The sequence below is a fragment of the Abrus precatorius genome, unplaced genomic scaffold, assembly GCF_003935025.1.
Source record: "Abrus precatorius isolate BTA unplaced genomic scaffold, Abrus_2018 Scaffold9, whole genome shotgun sequence".
In the NCBI taxonomy this organism is placed as follows: Eukaryota; Viridiplantae; Streptophyta; class Magnoliopsida; order Fabales; family Fabaceae; genus Abrus; species Abrus precatorius.
The window spans coordinates 11945192-11962905 of NW_020874439.1; the positions used below are offsets into that span (position 1 = coordinate 11945192).

At 33.0% G+C, this 17714-nt stretch overlaps 2 protein-coding genes across 3 annotated transcripts; one reads left to right on the plus strand and one right to left on the minus strand.

The window, feature by feature from the left end:
• Positions 1 to 898: 898 nt before the first annotated feature.
• LOC113849753 (serine/threonine-protein kinase D6PK-like) lies at positions 899 to 5244 on the plus strand. 2 transcript variants are annotated; one of them, XM_027479889.1, is made up of 3 exons: positions 899 to 1088; positions 1843 to 3293; positions 4109 to 5244. In XM_027479889.1, exons 2-3 carry the CDS (start codon positions 1891 to 1893, stop codon positions 4980 to 4982), a joined length of 2277 nt encoding a protein of 758 aa, XP_027335690.1. In that variant the 5' UTR covers positions 899 to 1088; positions 1843 to 1890; the 3' UTR covers positions 4983 to 5244. The 2 variants fall into 2 exon arrangements, with proteins under 2 accessions (XP_027335690.1, XP_027335691.1); XM_027479890.1 differs by having other exon boundaries at positions 943 to 1026.
• A 2687-nt stretch (positions 5245 to 7931) lies between these two features.
• LOC113849754 (nitrate regulatory gene2 protein-like) lies at positions 7932 to 13625 on the minus strand. Its single transcript, XM_027479892.1, has 6 exons — positions 13305 to 13625; positions 13067 to 13259; positions 12542 to 12964; positions 11956 to 12140; positions 10276 to 10499; positions 7932 to 8727 (listed from the first exon to the last, which is right to left on the minus strand). The coding sequence occupies exons 1-6, from the start codon at positions 13623 to 13625 to the stop codon at positions 7932 to 7934; spliced, it is 2142 nt and encodes a 713-aa protein (XP_027335693.1).
• Between the last annotated feature and the right edge of the window lie 4089 nt (positions 13626 to 17714).

Here is a 17714-nt window from a genome sequence, read left to right on the forward strand (position 1 = left end):
ATAAAATAAAGGATCATTTATGTTTTTTCTTTAAAATATTTCATTTTTTCTTTTATATAACAATTTCATTTATATTTACTTTTTCTATATTCCATGTAAAATTTATTGTTCATTTATTTATTATTTTTTAATTTATTGAAATATCATAATTTTTATTTAATTTTATCAACTTTTGTAATTTTTTATTTAATTTAATTTATCTTCTCTGGGAATCACACATATACTTAATAAACAAAACAATTCCTACTAAAAAAATTATGCAAGAATGAATGTTCTGTTTAATTTATATATATAATTTAATAATTTAATATTAATTTTATTAACATTAATTTACTTAACTTTAAAATCTAGAAATTTAAAATTTCGATTATATTAGTTTTTTCACGATTATATTATTTGATGAAAATTAAAGTTTGTCGAGGTGAAAAAAAAAATTCTTTATCAATGATATTAGAAAGTGTGAATATATAAATTTCAGTAATTAAAAAATAAATCATATGCAATGTATTTTAATGATTAATAATATAAACAATTTTATGTTAATAATACACTAAAATTAAACTCTAAATTTATGTTAAAAATGTTATAAAAATAGACACCAAAAAATAAATTTAGAAAAAAAAAATGAAATACTATAATTTAAACTACCACATTTTAAACATGTATTTAATAGTATGTAACAAAATGTATTATATAATAAAATTGTATAAAAAATCATAAAATATTATAAAATTTAATTTATTATAGGATGAAGTATTAAAATTTTAATAAAAATATTATTTTATTATTATTTTTATTATATCTTAACAGATACGTTAAAAAAATTATTTAACCAAAGATTAAAAAAATACAAAAGGTAGTAACCATAGCTATCACCACCAACAGCAACAGCAACAGCAACAGCATCAAGAAACTCGCTTCTAGTGAGAGAAAATCCTCACTACGCTCACTCTCCTTCCATTCTTCAAGTTTTAGAGAGAGAGAGAGAGAGTTGGTGTGTGCTTTGTTGTGTTGGAAGGTTTTGATGTACTGAAACTCAAACCCCATTCTATTATTGCATCCTTTTCTTCATTTCATTTCAATGCTCGGTTTGTATTCTGTTCCTTTTTTTCTTTCAAAATTTTTAGAGCGTAGATCCCTCTTTGATTTCAGCAAATTGGGTTATGTGGGTATTCTAATTTTTCAAGCAATGCAAATAAAAGGGAATGTTGGGTCTTTTTTTTTAATGTATATTTTTCTAAGACTTGGTTTTGGTGGATTCCGGTTTCTATGAATAAATACTATTTTTGTTTTTGGTTGTTAAGTTGATTATGATTGCAAATGAAGTTTTAGTGTTTGGGTTCTTAAAATGACCATGTAGTTTCCTGATCTGCTAAGCTTTCTATGATGCTTTTTTTTTTTTTTTTGGTTCAGGGTTTGGATTTTTGAGGCCTTCTGAGTAGTGGGTCAGTGAGGTTTTGAAGGTTCAATGACATTGCACTATATTTCATCATTTTTGCACTTAGGAGGTTTCTTTTTTTGTTTTTTTTTGTTTTTTTAATAAATTCTCAAATATGAATAATTTAGGTTCCTTGTATAATCAGGTGTGTGTCTGTAATGAGGCTCTTATCTCTGGACAATAACTATTGCCCTTCTATATATAACACTGAAGAAAAGCAAAGTAAAGTAGGATTACATGGTTCTTTCTTTGTTTCATTCCATGTTTTTCTTCTGTTGGGTAGTTTTGGACTTAACAATTTCTGTCATGTTCATCCTTTTGGTATATTGGTGAATGGTACTGTATTGAAATCAAAGTTAAAATAAATGAAGCTAATGTTAACGAACTTATGGTTCAATTTTCAGGGTCTTGTTAACTTGAGGTTTTTATGTGATGATATGTGATATTGGGACATGGAGAGGGTTGTGGAGCCGAAGGTACTTCCCCGGAACTTGCCTGTCCTGGTTGAGGTATCGAATGCACACACGGCTGCAGCAAGAGAGGCTAGTCAGAGACTGAATCGTCAGGAGCTTTCAAGTGTTGGTGGGATTTCAGCAAGAGAAGTGAATCAATTGTCCAAAACAAGTGATGTGCCTATGACACGTCTGGCCTCCATCAGAGAAGTGGCTCAGTTAACGAATGCAAGGATTTTTTTGGTAAGAGAAGATATGGGATTCGATGCTCGATCCTCTGAAGAATCCCTCACCTTTGAGCCTACTACAACATGGAAAGGAAAGGCCTCTTTATCAGAAGAAGAATTTTTACTGGATGTTGAGACATTGAAGGGAAGTAGTGATTCTCTTGAGGATGTTGGTCCAAGTTTATTTGCTGGTGCTAGTCATCCTCCCGAACCTGTTGATACAGATCTTATGAGAACAGTTTATGTACCAATAGGTCAAAACAAATCTGAGGCTGGATGCTTAATTAAGAACTTGTCCATGAATGGCCCTTTCCTGGAAGATCTCTCAATTCGTGTTCCTGGGAAGAAGCCAAGTCCAGCTGTTTTCTCGCGTGGAGAAAGTCTGGTCGAGGAGCTAAATGACATAGGGAACTTATCCTCGCCGATTTTGGGTCCTCGAGCATCACAAAATACTGAGAACTCTCTCCTTCCTCCAGATTCTGATGACAAAGAATGTGTTTGGGATGCTTCTTTACCTCCTAGTGGCAATGTTAGTCCACTCAGTAGTATTGATAGTACCGGTGTTGTCACGGCAATGAGCGTTGTTAATAGTTGTGCTAGTACATATCGGAGTGATGCAATGACTAGTGATGGCATGCTTAGTTTAGACAGGAACTGTGATAGTACTAAAGGAAGTGTAAGGGGCGATTCACTAGAGAGTGCAAAAACTAGTGCTAGTCGGGCAAGTGATAGCAGTGGTCTCAGCGATGACAGCAACTGGAGCAACATTACTGGTGGTGCCAATAAGCCCCACAAAGGAAATGATCCTAGGTGGAAGGCTATCCTTGCTATCCGATTACGGGATGGGATTTTGGGCATGAGTCATTTTAGGTTACTCAAACGACTTGGATGTGGTGATATTGGAAGTGTATATCTCTCAGAGTTAAGTGGAACTCGGTGTAATTTTGCAATGAAAGTTATGGATAAGGCATCTCTAGCAAGCAGAAAGAAGCTGACCAGAGCACAGACAGAGAGGGAGATATTGCAGTTGCTGGACCATCCATTTCTGCCAACTTTGTATTCACATTTTGAGACTGATCGATTCTCATGTTTGGTAATGGAATATTGTCCTGGGGGTGATCTGCACACTTTAAGGCAGCGGCAACCTGGGAAACATTTCTCAGAATATGCTGCACGGTATACTCTATATTCCTAGTTGCATTCCTTTACCTAAGCTCTTTGTTAATTGCTTTCCATCTGAAGATCCACTTATTGCTATGTATGAATTCAAATGTCAGTGAAGTAATTACCTTTATCTTTTCATGAAGCTTTATCTATACCAGAGAAATGATAATGTTTTACCCCCTTTTCCTTAATATTTTACGTATGGAGTTTTTTTTGAGAAAAATGATTTCTTAACTTCAAAAGAAAGAGGGAGTTAAGGATCTATATGTAATCTTCTTTTTACTCCATTCTTTTTTTTTTTCTCTTAATATATGATATACTAAAAAGAGATGCTGAAATTTTACTGTTATGAACTATTTTTTCTTATTTGTTAAGAACTATTGGAACATTGCTTTTTATTTCTTGTGTCCTTTATGTCTTGCATTTGTTGGGATACCACTATAATTTGGCTTATGCAATTCTGTTTGTGCACTATTCTTATATTCTTACACAGATCGATGTGTCTTCTTGCTTTAGAACTAAATATAAATATATAATATTGAGGTGGTGAGCCCTACAAATTTTGGTTCCCATATAAGAAAATTTTGGCAGATTTCAAAACATTCCCTGTACTATTTACATAATTGCTTAAATATGTGGATGATGGTATGTTAATTTATAAAGGCACAACTTTAAGATGTTTTTGGCTTCTATAAATATGAGATACAAAACTGGTGCATGATCATCTTGCTCTCTGTAGCAGGCCTTTGCACTTGAATATATTATTATATTATTATTTCGTCACAAACTATCATAATGATTTGCTTTGTAATTTTCTTTACGTATAGCTTTTATGCTGCGGAGGTCCTGCTTGCTCTTGAATATCTTCACATGCTTGGAGTAGTGTATAGAGACCTTAAACCTGAAAATGTGTTGGTCCGAGATGATGGTCACATAATGCTATCAGATTTTGATCTTTCCCTCAGATGTGCTGTTTCACCTACTCTTATTAGAACTTCCTATGATGGTGACCCTTCAAAACGTGCTGGTGGTGCATTCTGTGTACAGCCTGCATGTATTGAGCCAACATCAGCTTGCATCCAACCTGCTTGTTTTATTCCTCGGTTATTTCCTCAGAAAAACAAGAAGTCACGGAAGCCAAGAGCTGAACCTGGGTTGCCTTCCAGCACACTTCCGGAGCTCGTTGCTGAGCCTACTCAAGCTCGATCCATGTCCTTTGTTGGCACTCATGAGTACCTTGCCCCTGAAATTATCAAAGGAGAAGGTCATGGCAGTGCAGTCGATTGGTGGACATTTGGAATTTTCTTGCATGAGCTATTATATGGTAAGACCCCCTTCAAAGGGTCTGGAAACCGTGCTACACTGTTCAATGTAGTAGGTCAGCAGCTCAGGTTTCCTGAATCACCTGCGACCAGCTATGCCAGCAGGGATCTGATCCGTGGCTTGTTAGTGAAGGAGCCACAGCATCGTCTTGGGGTTAAAAGGGGTGCAACTGAGATCAAACAACACCCCTTCTTTGAAGGTGTGAACTGGGCATTGATAAGGTGCAGTACACCGCCAGAAGTGCCAAGACCGGTGGAAAGTGAACTTCCTGGGAAGGTTGGACTGGTTGATACTGTTCCAGTTGGTAACACTAGTAAGAGGATAGTAGGTACTGACATGAAGTCTGGGGGTAAATATCTGGACTTTGAGTTCTTTTAGTTTGGATTCCTCAATCTGTTTTTTTTTTTAGTGTATTTGCCATTATCAGTTATTTTCATGGGTGCTGCGCGGCATTACCATGTCATTTCAGCTTACCTACCTTTTAGTAAAAATCCATTTCAGTTGGAAATATGATACCTCAATTTAGGTTAGGTTCTCCTTCTCTGATCCCTTAATTCCTATGGATAATCCTCATGATGTAGTGTTTCTATACAGAATTTAAATACTTCTCATGAAAATCATAATCTTTTTACATTTTTGGGCAAGATTTCTGAGGTATTTTTGTGTGCTATTCATTCTCTCTGGTTATTATGGGAGTTAAACATAGAATGCTCATAGAACAATGATAATGATCCACCACAATTGGTTTTGGATGTCTGTCTTGAAATCAAGAGGTTATTGGTTGCATCTCCTTCTCAGCTGAATCGTATAAATTTAACATTTTTAGAATTAGTGCTTTAAGTAAGATATATTAATCTTATAAAAAATAATGAATAAAATAAAAGAAACAAGGAAATAGTCTAAATGGAGATTATGGCTTTCGAGAAGTCTGAAATCTGGTGAGTTAAATGGAATTGAAAGTCCTGGGTTCATTCATTTTGTTTATTTGTGAAAGCCTGTATCGTGCTTTGCAAGATAGATTTTTCAGTGGAATCGTGTGGGTAAAAGATGGAAACCAACACGAATTATGGCAGTTCTTATAGTTATATTAGTACAAGATATTTTGCACATTTTGTGAAATTTGTTTAACTAATGTATCAAGCCTAAATTTGTTTTTGTGCACTTCCCCCTTCACATGTATGTTCCATTTTGTGGGAAAAAAACCTTGAATATAAAGTGGCCTTTTTCTAGTTTATTTTACTTCCATTGTAGCCTTCTAATTTTCTCATTTGCAAAACTTAGCATGCACATGATAAAAGTATGAAATCATGGAATAGGTGTTAAGGAAAGAGGGTTTTGAGCAATTGACAAAAGGAAAAATGAGGACCACAATCCGCAGAACAGGCTTTCCATTTTAATGATATAATCACTACTTTTCATGGTTTTTATTTGGTCCCCATCTCATCTACTACTACCTTTGCTCTGCATGTGTAGTAGATTCTTTGCGTGGGGAAGAAAAATGACTTATCAATATAATGTAGTCTTTATAGCCTTGTCACAATTTACTCATCTCCCATTATTTCTGTCTGTAGTCCTTTCATGAAAGCATAGACGTTTCTCTAAGCTTGCAAAATAACTAGTTGATGACAATGACATACCATATCAAACCTGGAGTCAAGGGTGTGTGTTCGAATCGAGGAGTGGGAGAAAAGATTAAAAAAATAGAGATCATCTTTCACTTTTAAATTGAGAAAATTATAAATTTTATTTTATAAAGATGAAACAAAAATGAAAATGGAGAAGTTGACAAACTATATGATAACTCATGTATTTCCCCCCTTCAAATTCAAATGCTACCCACAAAACTAAGAAAAATAAATAAAACATAATTCTAACTAATTCAATTTAACTAATGATGAGTGATCTGCATTCATGCATGAAGATATATTATTGTCAAAAGCTAATTAGATAACCTAATTAGCTTGCTTATCCTTAGTAGGCAATGTCGTTGGGCCTACTTTGTCATATAATTGGGATATATGACTGGATCTTAATTCATCATTTGAACTTAATTTAGTTCACTGTGATGTTTGTCTTAAAAAGTCCCTATTCTATCGGTACTTGCTTTGCTTGCTTATTTTAGCAAAACAGTATGGTGGTTAACCCATTGGAGAATGAAATCCAAATCCAAAGGAGTAAAAGCTTTCGATAATATTTCGGTTTTTCCTTTTTGCACCACCCGTCCAGAAATTAAAATTATTTTTTGCAAGTGACTTTCAGAAATCAATTTTCAGAAGTAATTAATAGTTTTCAAAATTTTATTTTAAAAAATTATATAAAAAGGGTAGTGTAGTTGAAAAAAACCAGGGTGCAAAAAGAGATTTACAAATTTTTTTGGGTATTGATGTTAATAATTCGAGGTCCATTAATGGCTCCAAAGCCTTTTGACAAAAACTTGTACACTCTACAAGCCCAACCTAATATGTCATAGAAACTATACTGAATAATCCCTAATGTAAAATAAACTTGGACACTGTGGACTAAAAGGAAATTCAACAAATCCCACAAACCCATATAAGTTAATATTATTACCTCATTTAATAAATTTATGTAAAATTATTAATAATAGAAGAATAAGGGTAAGTTATAATGTCACCATAAATCGGTTACTTCGCAATTCGCATGTATAAGCTTGGATGTGTTTTTTAAATTTGTTACTAGGCACTCGTATTTTTAGAATATCTTAACAAGAGTGTATTTTAAAAAATCTAAAGTTATACCTTATTAACATATTTCATTTAAAGATAAGTATATTTTAACAAGTTCAAACATATAAACTAAATTAATACAATATTATGAATATTTATATAGTTGAAACTCTTAGTTTTGAAATGAATTTTAGTATAAAATTGTCTAATAAAACTTATTTATTAAGAATAACGATGATTTTGACTTATATCTCTGCAAATCAATCTCTTTTAATATATCCTGTATTTGAGATTCCTGTAAAACTAATACCAAAAAGCATTCAGGATTTTATGAAGCAAAAACTCTACTTTAGTTCCAGAACAATTTATATCAAGATAAAATAACGCCCAAAAAGCACAATGCGTAAGTTTATTCATATACCGAAATTTGCCATCCCCTGATACATTAATTCAAGAAATCCGCCTGTACAAATAAGAGACAATCCCCTTTTCCATAACTTAAAATACAGAAGCAAACCACAAAATTCTTCATATTTACATTTCAAAATTAACTAATAGTATGAGCAATAAGAGCTTGCGCCAAAAAAAGCCAGCCCTTATGCTGAACTTAGGTCCCAATAAATCAGAACAAGTAAATGGCCTACTTGATGGCATATGAACGGCTACAAACTGACTCAAGAGCCTCAGTGAATAATGAAGAAAAACTGGTCAATGCCTGAAACACTCCAGGCAAACCTGTCTGTAAATTGTTGAGGGTCATAGCTCTTGTCACCTCAACAGCCTTTGAATGCCTCACCATTTCATCTTCAACACGCCTTTGGCAGGAAGCTAGTTCCAATTTTTTCTCGGCAAGAGGGTCTCTTGCATCCAAGCCTTGTCCATTGTCAGGCACAGATTCAGGAGGGGTAATGCCTACCATAGAATATGAGTTGTAGAACTTCCTTTCTATGTTTCTCAGAGATGAAGATTTTTTCTCGAGTTCCTTGGAAGCAGTCTCAGTTCTCTTTTTGATCTTGAGCTCTTCAGTTTGCTTGACTGATATTACATGGACAACATTGATGAAGCTTTTGATGGCTTCAGAAGCAACTGTGTCTGGGACACGGTCAAGAGCAAGTTTCCATTCATCAAAAAAGGAAAACACATTAGATGGTTCAGTACTGCTGTTGTTGTTGATGATGTTGTCATTGTCGACTGGAATAAGGTTCACCTTGAACCAGCCATGTAGAGACAGGATAAAGTCACGTTGAAATTTTATGAGGCGGCAGAAACTGGAGTGCCAAGCTGACACAGCTGATTCAAGATCTCTAGTTGCCTGCTTGTGGAATTCAGATGTTGAGTGACCTTTGGATGATTGGTTCACAAGGCCACGGACTTGCTGCACAATGTTGCTTTGAATTTCGTGGTATTGGTGCATTGATTTCCACATGTACATGATTCTACATTAGTATGTCAATCATGAAAACAATCTGTGAGCTGACAACCCCAGTTTTAATATTCGGACTAAAATTATTTTGTAAATAATAGTTTTACGTATATGCTGTGTAGAGCATCCTTTATATGTTTTACAACACTTTAGCTGAGTTCTCTGCAATCTCTGATTTATTATGGAAGATGAAAACATTTTTAAATAAAAATATATTAGGATGTTTTATTTGCGTTGAACATAGGTAAAGATGAGCAGGATATAATATTACAGTCACAACAGCCTATAAGAATAGCTACACAGCTCGGTTACCAAGTTTTTACTGAAATTTGAATTGTAACTACAGTCACAATGGCATCCAAGAGTTAGGAGATTTTGGCTGGAGCAATAGTGGGGCAAGGTGTGATTACAAGTGCTAGGAAGTAGTTGGACTTGGATACAGTTGATGAAGCTAGTGGCGTACCAAGGTAATTGTAGTACTATATCTTGTTATTGTTTATCAATTAAAATTAAAGTTTTATTTTAATAAAAAGAATTTATTTAATGTTATTATAAATTACTAAGATAAAATTCTAATCATAATTGGAGAACAGCACTATACCTAAGTTTTTTCGTATACCTAGATTATCCTTGATCCAAACTAGTGTGTTTTATAAGAGATGAGTTGTGTATCTGACTCCTCACAAAGAATAATTGAAACCCAATACTATTTAAAAATAGAAGGAGAAGAAATAAGAATCTGGTTCACAACTGAATTAAAGTTCTTTCAGAGAGGTCGTATAGGGCAGAATTCCTCTCTTTCCACCATTTAGATTATTCTTGAACACAGAATTAGGAGTAAGAATCCTATCATAGTTCGAAGTAATGAAAACACAGTAAGCAGTACATGATTTAAAGTGTTTTTGATCATGAAGTCTCAAATTTATTGTTTAATTCGCAATGTGACACATAACAGATAAGACAAACACTAGGTCTAAATTGACAAAAGACTCCTTATGTATTCTTCTTTTATAATTGAAAATTTGGGGGCCTAATGAAGTTATTAAAGTTCATTCATTATAAATAATTACGCCTTAGTTGCCTTGGTTGAAGGTAAATCACATTAGCTCCTAGTCCTTGTTGATTAATGGTCTTACCTTAAAAGTGTAATTATTTTGAAAGGGAGAGTGTTTAACTGTCGTCTCATACTTCGAGCAAATAAAAAGGACAAAATTTAATCATCATAAGTATTTTAAGTATTATTTTTTTAAATTTACAATTTATCTTAAATAATCAATGTTGATTTTTAATGTTGAAATTGAATAGGTGAAAAAAATTTAAATTTTATTTTGAAAAAGCACTTATTTTTTTTTTTTTCTCTTTAACCAAATAAAAAAAATACATTGCTATCCATGTTTTTATTTATTATCTTTCTTCTCATGTAAACATAATATTACTGTATAAATTACTAAGATGAAATTCTAATTTTGATTAAAATAAAGGATTAAAAGCAACTAACGTATTTCACTTAAGTTTTCTCCAAATGAAAATATTAGCATAATTGCAAAATGAAGAGACATACCCATGACAAAGGTCAACAAGCTGAGGAACAAGATCGGAGTCCCTAAGGCCATTAATGGCAGATGAGGTAGTAGACACAGCTTGAGATGTGACAAGAATTAGTGACTGTAACTTTGTTATGGAAGCCTTGGTTTTGTCTAGCTTTGCTTCATCACCCCCTTTGTATTCCTGACTCTGCAGAGCTGCCAATTTCTTTTCATGCTCAATCTTCACACCTTCTCTAGCCTAAATATGCAAGGGAAAATTTGTAGCATGCATCAGCACTCGCGGTTTCAAAGCTGCATGATTATAGCTAAAAGTAAATGCAACATAACCAGTTAACCACCTGACTTCAGTTTGGTCAAAAGAGAGGCTAAGCTGGACATACATTAATGAAAATTCCAAACATCCATAATTCACATTCTATATATTATCCTTTCTCTCCATCCTTGGCAAGCAATTTATATATAATTCAAGTATACAACAGAAAATCGTTGCCCTTCATTCATATCCTATCAGCAGAGTGGACAATCAATAATTCCTCACAACTGAATGTGAACACATACAGGACAAAATTTGGAGACAGTGGCACAAGCAATTAAATGTGAATTTAATCAAATGTACTAATGATATAAATATTTTTTATACTGTCATCTGATTGATATATCAATCTTAATTGTATGTTTAATTTATTGAAAAATTATTATTGTATGTTTTAATTAATTGACAGCATCAAAATTAAACTCATTAAATATTCCAATCCAAGCAAGTGAAGAAACAAAAACATGTTTCTTACAAAACAGTGGTGATAGCTGTTAGCTAACCACTTAGGGTACCTTTGTTTTTTTTCTTCCTCATTTTCAATCAATATATTTCATTGATAAATATATATATATAATTTTATTTACTATTTTTATTATTACATTTTCAAATTTTTTAAAATACAAAACAAAATAAAAATAAATGATTTTTATAATTATTAATCAAAATTCATAACTGACTTTGTTTTCCATTAAAAGAAAAACTAAAACCCTTCTGTTTATCATTTTCGGACTTTCCTTACTGAAGATATCAGTGTGTCTCCCTACTCCACTAGGCACAGCAAATGGCAAAAAGAGAGAGGTATTTTAGTCATTTTACAGACACGGTAAACAATGCACAATTAGTCAAATACACCGAAAGTGGCTTGTCTGAATCGAAATGCATTAATTAATTATCCAAGAAAGGTCCCACTACACAGCTTATGAGAGAGTATTTTGGTAAATTAACACCACGAAAACCACGGCAGAAAATCTTAGTCAAGAGCAAACTGACCCCCACTAGAATATTTTTTGGAGGAAAGTTAGAGACACTATTTTAATAGATAAATGTTAACGATGTTTTACCTCACATGTTAAAAAAAAAGTTAAAGTTAGAATTTTTGAAATATTATTAATACATATTTTTTGTAATTCTTACCTGTAATTTAATGTATTTTTTTATTTTTAATATAATGTTTAATAAATTTTAATTAATAATAAATAATGTTTTAAAAATTGTGTTACTGATATTTATTGTACCATTTACAATTTTAAACAACTATATAGTAATTTTTAAAAAAAAAATTAAATTGAAACGAATAATTTTTCAAAAGAATTAAACTGAGCATTTATTCTTTAATTAAAAAAAAATATATAAGAGATGACATAAACAGGGCGATTACCTTAACTTCCTGGTAGAGTTTGTTTTCCCAAGCCAAAAGGCGTTCCAAAGTGGAGCAAAGGCTCTTTGAACCGGCCGGTCCATCCAACGAACCGGCATCGAGCCGATATTTAACGACCAATGGCGGTTTCGAGGTCCATGTCGAGCTCAGGTTGCTCAATATACTGCTTGAGTGGTACACCGTTTCTGCATTCAATCAAATTCCTCATTCTCAAACTTCTCTTTAAAATAATCAACTATCTATTTTTTCATATTCACTATTTTATGCATAATAACGATAAATATTTAGTTATATAATATAATATAATATTCATTATGACAATCCCTCTTAAATACAAATGTTACATCAAATTTTATTTTATTATATATTCTTATTTTAAACGTAAATTTATTAATTTAAATACTTAAATTATTAGTCTTTAGAGTTAAACGCAAAAATGAATGAATGTCTGAATCAAACAAAAAGCAATAAGAAAAAATGAGTCTAAATTTGTTTATATTAAAATTGGATTAAAATGAATTATTTTAAAATTTTCCCGCACTTTCTGAGTAACCAAACACCATGACAAGATGAATCGAAAGCTTACTCCTCAGTTGCTTGAAACTCCGATCAAGGTGCGCTCTACTGATCTCGAGCATCTCCGATAACTGATCTCCGGCAACCGCAGCTTTCTCAAAGTTATCTCTAACCGCTTCAATAATCTCCTTCAAATCCCTATGTCTCACCACCACCTTCTCCGCAACACCATCCTCCTCCTTCTCATCCTTCGCCGCCGGAGCATCGCAGTTATCGCCGGCGACAGATTCCGCCTTCGCCGGCGATCCTAAACCGTCGACTCCCTCCTCCTGCTCCGACGAGCTCGTGGAACTGTAGCGGTCCTCCCACTCGCTGCACCGAACCTCTTCACGGTCCGCGTGAACAGGTTCTTGTTCGCGGAAGTAATCGTATTCAGATTCGGAAGCCTCAGGTTCCATGTGGTGCCGTTGTGGTAGTTGATGCGACTCACCGTCTATAGTTTCGGTTTTGCTATTGTGTTGAGATTTCGAATGGAACAAGTTGTAGGTTGATTCAGATTCGGATTCTGACGTTTCGAAATTCGTTTCCGATTTGCGATTCTGCTGCTGCGAGCGCTGGCGGAAGTACTCGGAGCCTGGAGGAGTCGGAGGAGGATAGAAATTCTCCCAATTCCAAGCGGAAGAAGCTTGCGAAGTAGGTGTTGTTGATTGATGCGCGGTGGGGAAGAAATTCCACGATTGGCTTCTCGGCGAAGAAGCGAGGCTCGATTCGGAGAGAATGTGAGGGAGCTTCGGCGGCGGTTTACGCCGGCGCGTGGCGGCGGAGGAAGTGACGATGTGAGGGAGTATAGGGTTTGTTACGGTGGCGAAAGGAGGAGGAGGAGGAGAAGGAGGAGGATGCGACGGTTGGGGATTTTTGGCGGTGCCGGTAGATGAGTTGAGAACGACGGCGGGAGTGTCGTCGGAGATGGCGAGGGGTTCGCCAGCAGCGAAGGTGCAGAGTGCGGAGCCGGTGAGGCGGAGGGAGCGGCAGTAGTCGGAGTGCGCCGCCGCGAGATGGTGGCGCGCGTAAACGGCGTCTTTCATTAGGCGGCGACGCTCCTTGCACCGTCGCACCGTTTCCTCGTTGTCAAGCTTGGACACCGTGCAACCCATTTTTGGCGCGTATACCGTATATTATACTCGTATAGGTACGTTTTTTTCAATAGATATAATAATATTAATAAATGATATATAAAATAAATAATATAAAGATTTGTGTTTATGGGGTTTGTGAATGGGAGGAGGGTGTTTGAAGTGAATGAAGAAGTCGCTGTGAGAGTTGCAGTGCGGTGTGGCGGTGCTGTTTTCTTCTTCTTTTCCTCTTTCTTTCTTTTCTTCTTCGTGCGTGATTGTTGATGTGTCTGTTTTGTTTGTATCTAAAGGGTTTTATGGAGAATTTCAACACTCAACACTGTTTTTGTTGCCTGTGGAGGGTTTTGGAATTGGTACTCTTAAAAGTAAGGAAAATGTTAACGTAAATTGTATTATAACACAATGAAAATTTATTTATTTGTAGTCTTGATTAAGATTTTAAAATATTAGTTTTATTTGTCTGTTTAGAAAGAGAACAAATTATTGTTATTTATCTATTTATATAAAAGTTTAAGATAATATTAATCACTATTTTTTAGTAATATTATTTTTACTCATATAAAATATTTATATTATTTGAATAATTTAATAATTAATTTTTTTTATTTGTGTTTTGTCGAGCAAATAAAGGTTTTTGTTGGGAGGAGTGATTTGGATATGGTTCATGGGAATTAGGGTATGTGATTGGCAGGGTCAAGAAGAACCTAGCTAGGGCTATAAGCGTGTTGTGGCTGTGGACCATTTTATTCATTTTGTTGTGCTTTCGATGAATCGAGGGCTGTAACTTGTAAGGAAAAAGTGTACTGTTTGTATGGTTACTTTTTTCTTCCTTGTTTTAACCTTTTTGTCTCCTGCATTGGATAGATAATTTTGCGTTATTTAATTGCTGCCCTTTTGGTATCTTTGTCCAACGTCTTAAAATAATCAAATTGCTTCTTTGTTTTTTTTTTCTATAAGAATCTTTTTATGTTTTAAATTTCGTTTTATGCCGGTATATGCTTGAATTTATATTAGGATAATCATGAATTCACATTTATTTTAATACTATTTGTTATAATTTTTATGATAAATTCACGTTTAATTATATAATTCCTAAATGTTTCTAAACATAAACTTCGTTGATTCTCTTTTTACAAGTGTAATGACTTCGTTGAATTGTGTCACAAAGCATCAAATATTAAGAAATTACGTACTTTCTAATGAATTCGATGTTGCATATTCGTTGTCCAGTGTTGTTTGAAGTTGTAAGAGATTTTTTTTTTTAATCTTGATTATCCATTCAAAAGGTAATAAGAAAGAAAAATCAGTGTTGTAGTGTTTATTTTCTCCAGAAAATTCAAACCCTTTTACCTTATATATTCAAAGAAGCATTAATTTCTATTTTTTTTTGTATGTTTTCTAGATTTGTTCACAAAATAGCTACTGAGGGTACCAAAGTCCACTTAAAGAAACACCACACACACGAAAAAAAAAAAAAAAATCAAATTAAGAACTTAACTAAATTTGTAAGTATGTCATGCCTATTAAGAGATGTTTAGAGCTTGGGTCTTGTATCTCTCATCGTTGATACGTGACTTACATTTGGTGAGATTCTAGCTAATTGAAGCAGAAGCCATCCTGCATCATTCAGTAAAGTAAACCTTTACCACTTTGAGCATAAGAAAAGTACAATATGTAGGGATGAAAATAATTTTAAAATGGATAAAAATCTTTGGTATATAGCCTGGGAATGATGTAAACTTCAAAATTGTGCTATTACAATATTATTTGTAATCTTGTTTTAAAAATATATGATAATGCTATAATTTTGATAGTATTAACTCAGTTACTTCTAGTTAGAAGCCTATGTGAAAGAATCTTGAGAAATAGAAGAAAATAGCGCCATAAAATGTTTTAGCAAGCAAAATTGTATAATTTCCTCCAACTATTGATATTAATTTTTAATTAATCGTATTCTTTTGATTTTGATTTTTGTATATATTGTAATTAATTATAAGTTGTATATAAAAAACTTATAATCATACCCAATGAATCAATGAATTCAGCCCTTTATTCAAATCTCTATTCATGCTCATGTTCCCTTTTTCCTTCAATCCTAAATATCTTATTGAGTTCAATACCACTGCCAATCTTTCCATCAAGCAAAATGAATAATTTATTATTATTTATATATTCTATGTCTTTTTTTGCTTCACGATGGACACGGATCAATTCTAATTCACAAAGAAACTTAATACTTAAGCAAATTTGTTTTACTTAAGTGAAAATAGTTTTTTTCTCTCTCTCTCTACTAGCCCTGCACTTTTTCCAGTACCCCACACCCTCTTGCTCTCTCCCTCCCACAATTTTTTCTAAAGGATTTGATTTTTCCTTAAGTAAAGCAAATTTGCTTACACAAATATGAAACAGAATCGTCCAATTTTTGCATGAATTGGAGTGGATTCACATCCATTTAAAACGACTTAGATGTTCCAAATCCTGAGTACTCTTGTTGGGTATGTCAAGATCCACTCTTTTATCTTGGTCTACTTAGATCGTGTGATGTTGAAGCTTGAGTTGCGATGTTCTATGCAAAACATGTGCTCAAGCATGGCTTAATATACAACAGGCTTATTCCGATCGTTCTCATTCTCGTATAAAAAGCATGGCTTAATGATTTGGACCTTATATGAGACTAACGTGAGTTATAAATCAATGTATGGTGTTAGGTCAAATCCATAAAATATTTATCCTAAAAATAATTTTATATTTAATTTATCTAGCACATATTACGTGAGAGAGCTCCTTAATTTGAAAGAAATGACGTCTATTTTCATAAATAAAATCTCTCTAAGAGACTATGGGAGTATCTTTATGTATTTAGCTAATGTTTCCACATCCGATATAATTGCTTTCATCATATCTTTAATTATACACCCAGAAAAAAATTAGAAAAGAAAACCTTAAAATAAAGACATCGATCTTAAATCTATAATCATCAAATTAATTCACTTTCCAAATAAAATGATGAATTTAGCTATCATGAAAGTTAAAGAAATTACCATAGGACAAAAAATCAGTATATATCTCTTAAAATACAAGGTCCACTTTAGTGGCCTTAAAAGAAAAGTACATCCAATTTTAAATTACTAACTTCATATATCTCTCTGTCTGTATATATATTATATCGATATAATTCACATTTACTTACACTATTTAATAATTTAATTTTAAAATTAATTATTAAATTAAAAGTTTCAATACTTTTAAAATATATAAAAATAAGAACCATTTAATTATATTGTTATAGTTATTTTGTAATAAATTTTTTTATATATAATTAATATAATATATAATTATAATTTAACAGTTAGATTAAAAAAAATGTATTTTATATAAAGTTATTGACAAAGTAAGAGTGAGTATATTTTAAACAGGTATAATTTGATTTTTTTGTTGTAGTAGTAATAATAATAATAATTTAAAATAATAATAATATTATTATTATTATAAATTGAATAAGGCATGTAAGAGGTGCAGACTGATAAAAGCTATATACATGATTTATTATTATGTGATTATTTTATTATTAACTCTAATTAAAAGAATATATAAAATATAACAAAATTTCCCCCAAAGAGGGATCCAAGGGTATCCCTTAAAGTATTCTTTAAGGCGTAATTTAACGAACCCTTCCAACCCATACGGGGACAATTTATATCACTATCATGATTGCTTGGCACCACAAACATAACAAAGCCAGCTCCTTTTTTATTTTTGCAATTATTTATTTCTGCTAATTGGGTCACACTACTATATACCAAATGATGCCTTACTGTTCAAAGATGTTTAGCACCCACGCATGATTAATTGTTTCGATTCAGTAGGATTTTGTGGAACTTTCTGATCCCACATTAAATTCAAGAATGGTTAATATGAGGACAGAGACATTGATTTAAAGAAAATGACATTTTAAAACAAAGAAAGGAGAAAAGGACATTTTTCAAGTTTCATTTTCCATTAATTTTGTTTTGCTTTTTTTTTTTCTTCTGTTTTTTGCTTTTTCACTTTTTCCCTCATCAAATAGTAGATCATGATACCATCATCTACAATGGGTGGCCATGTTGTGGG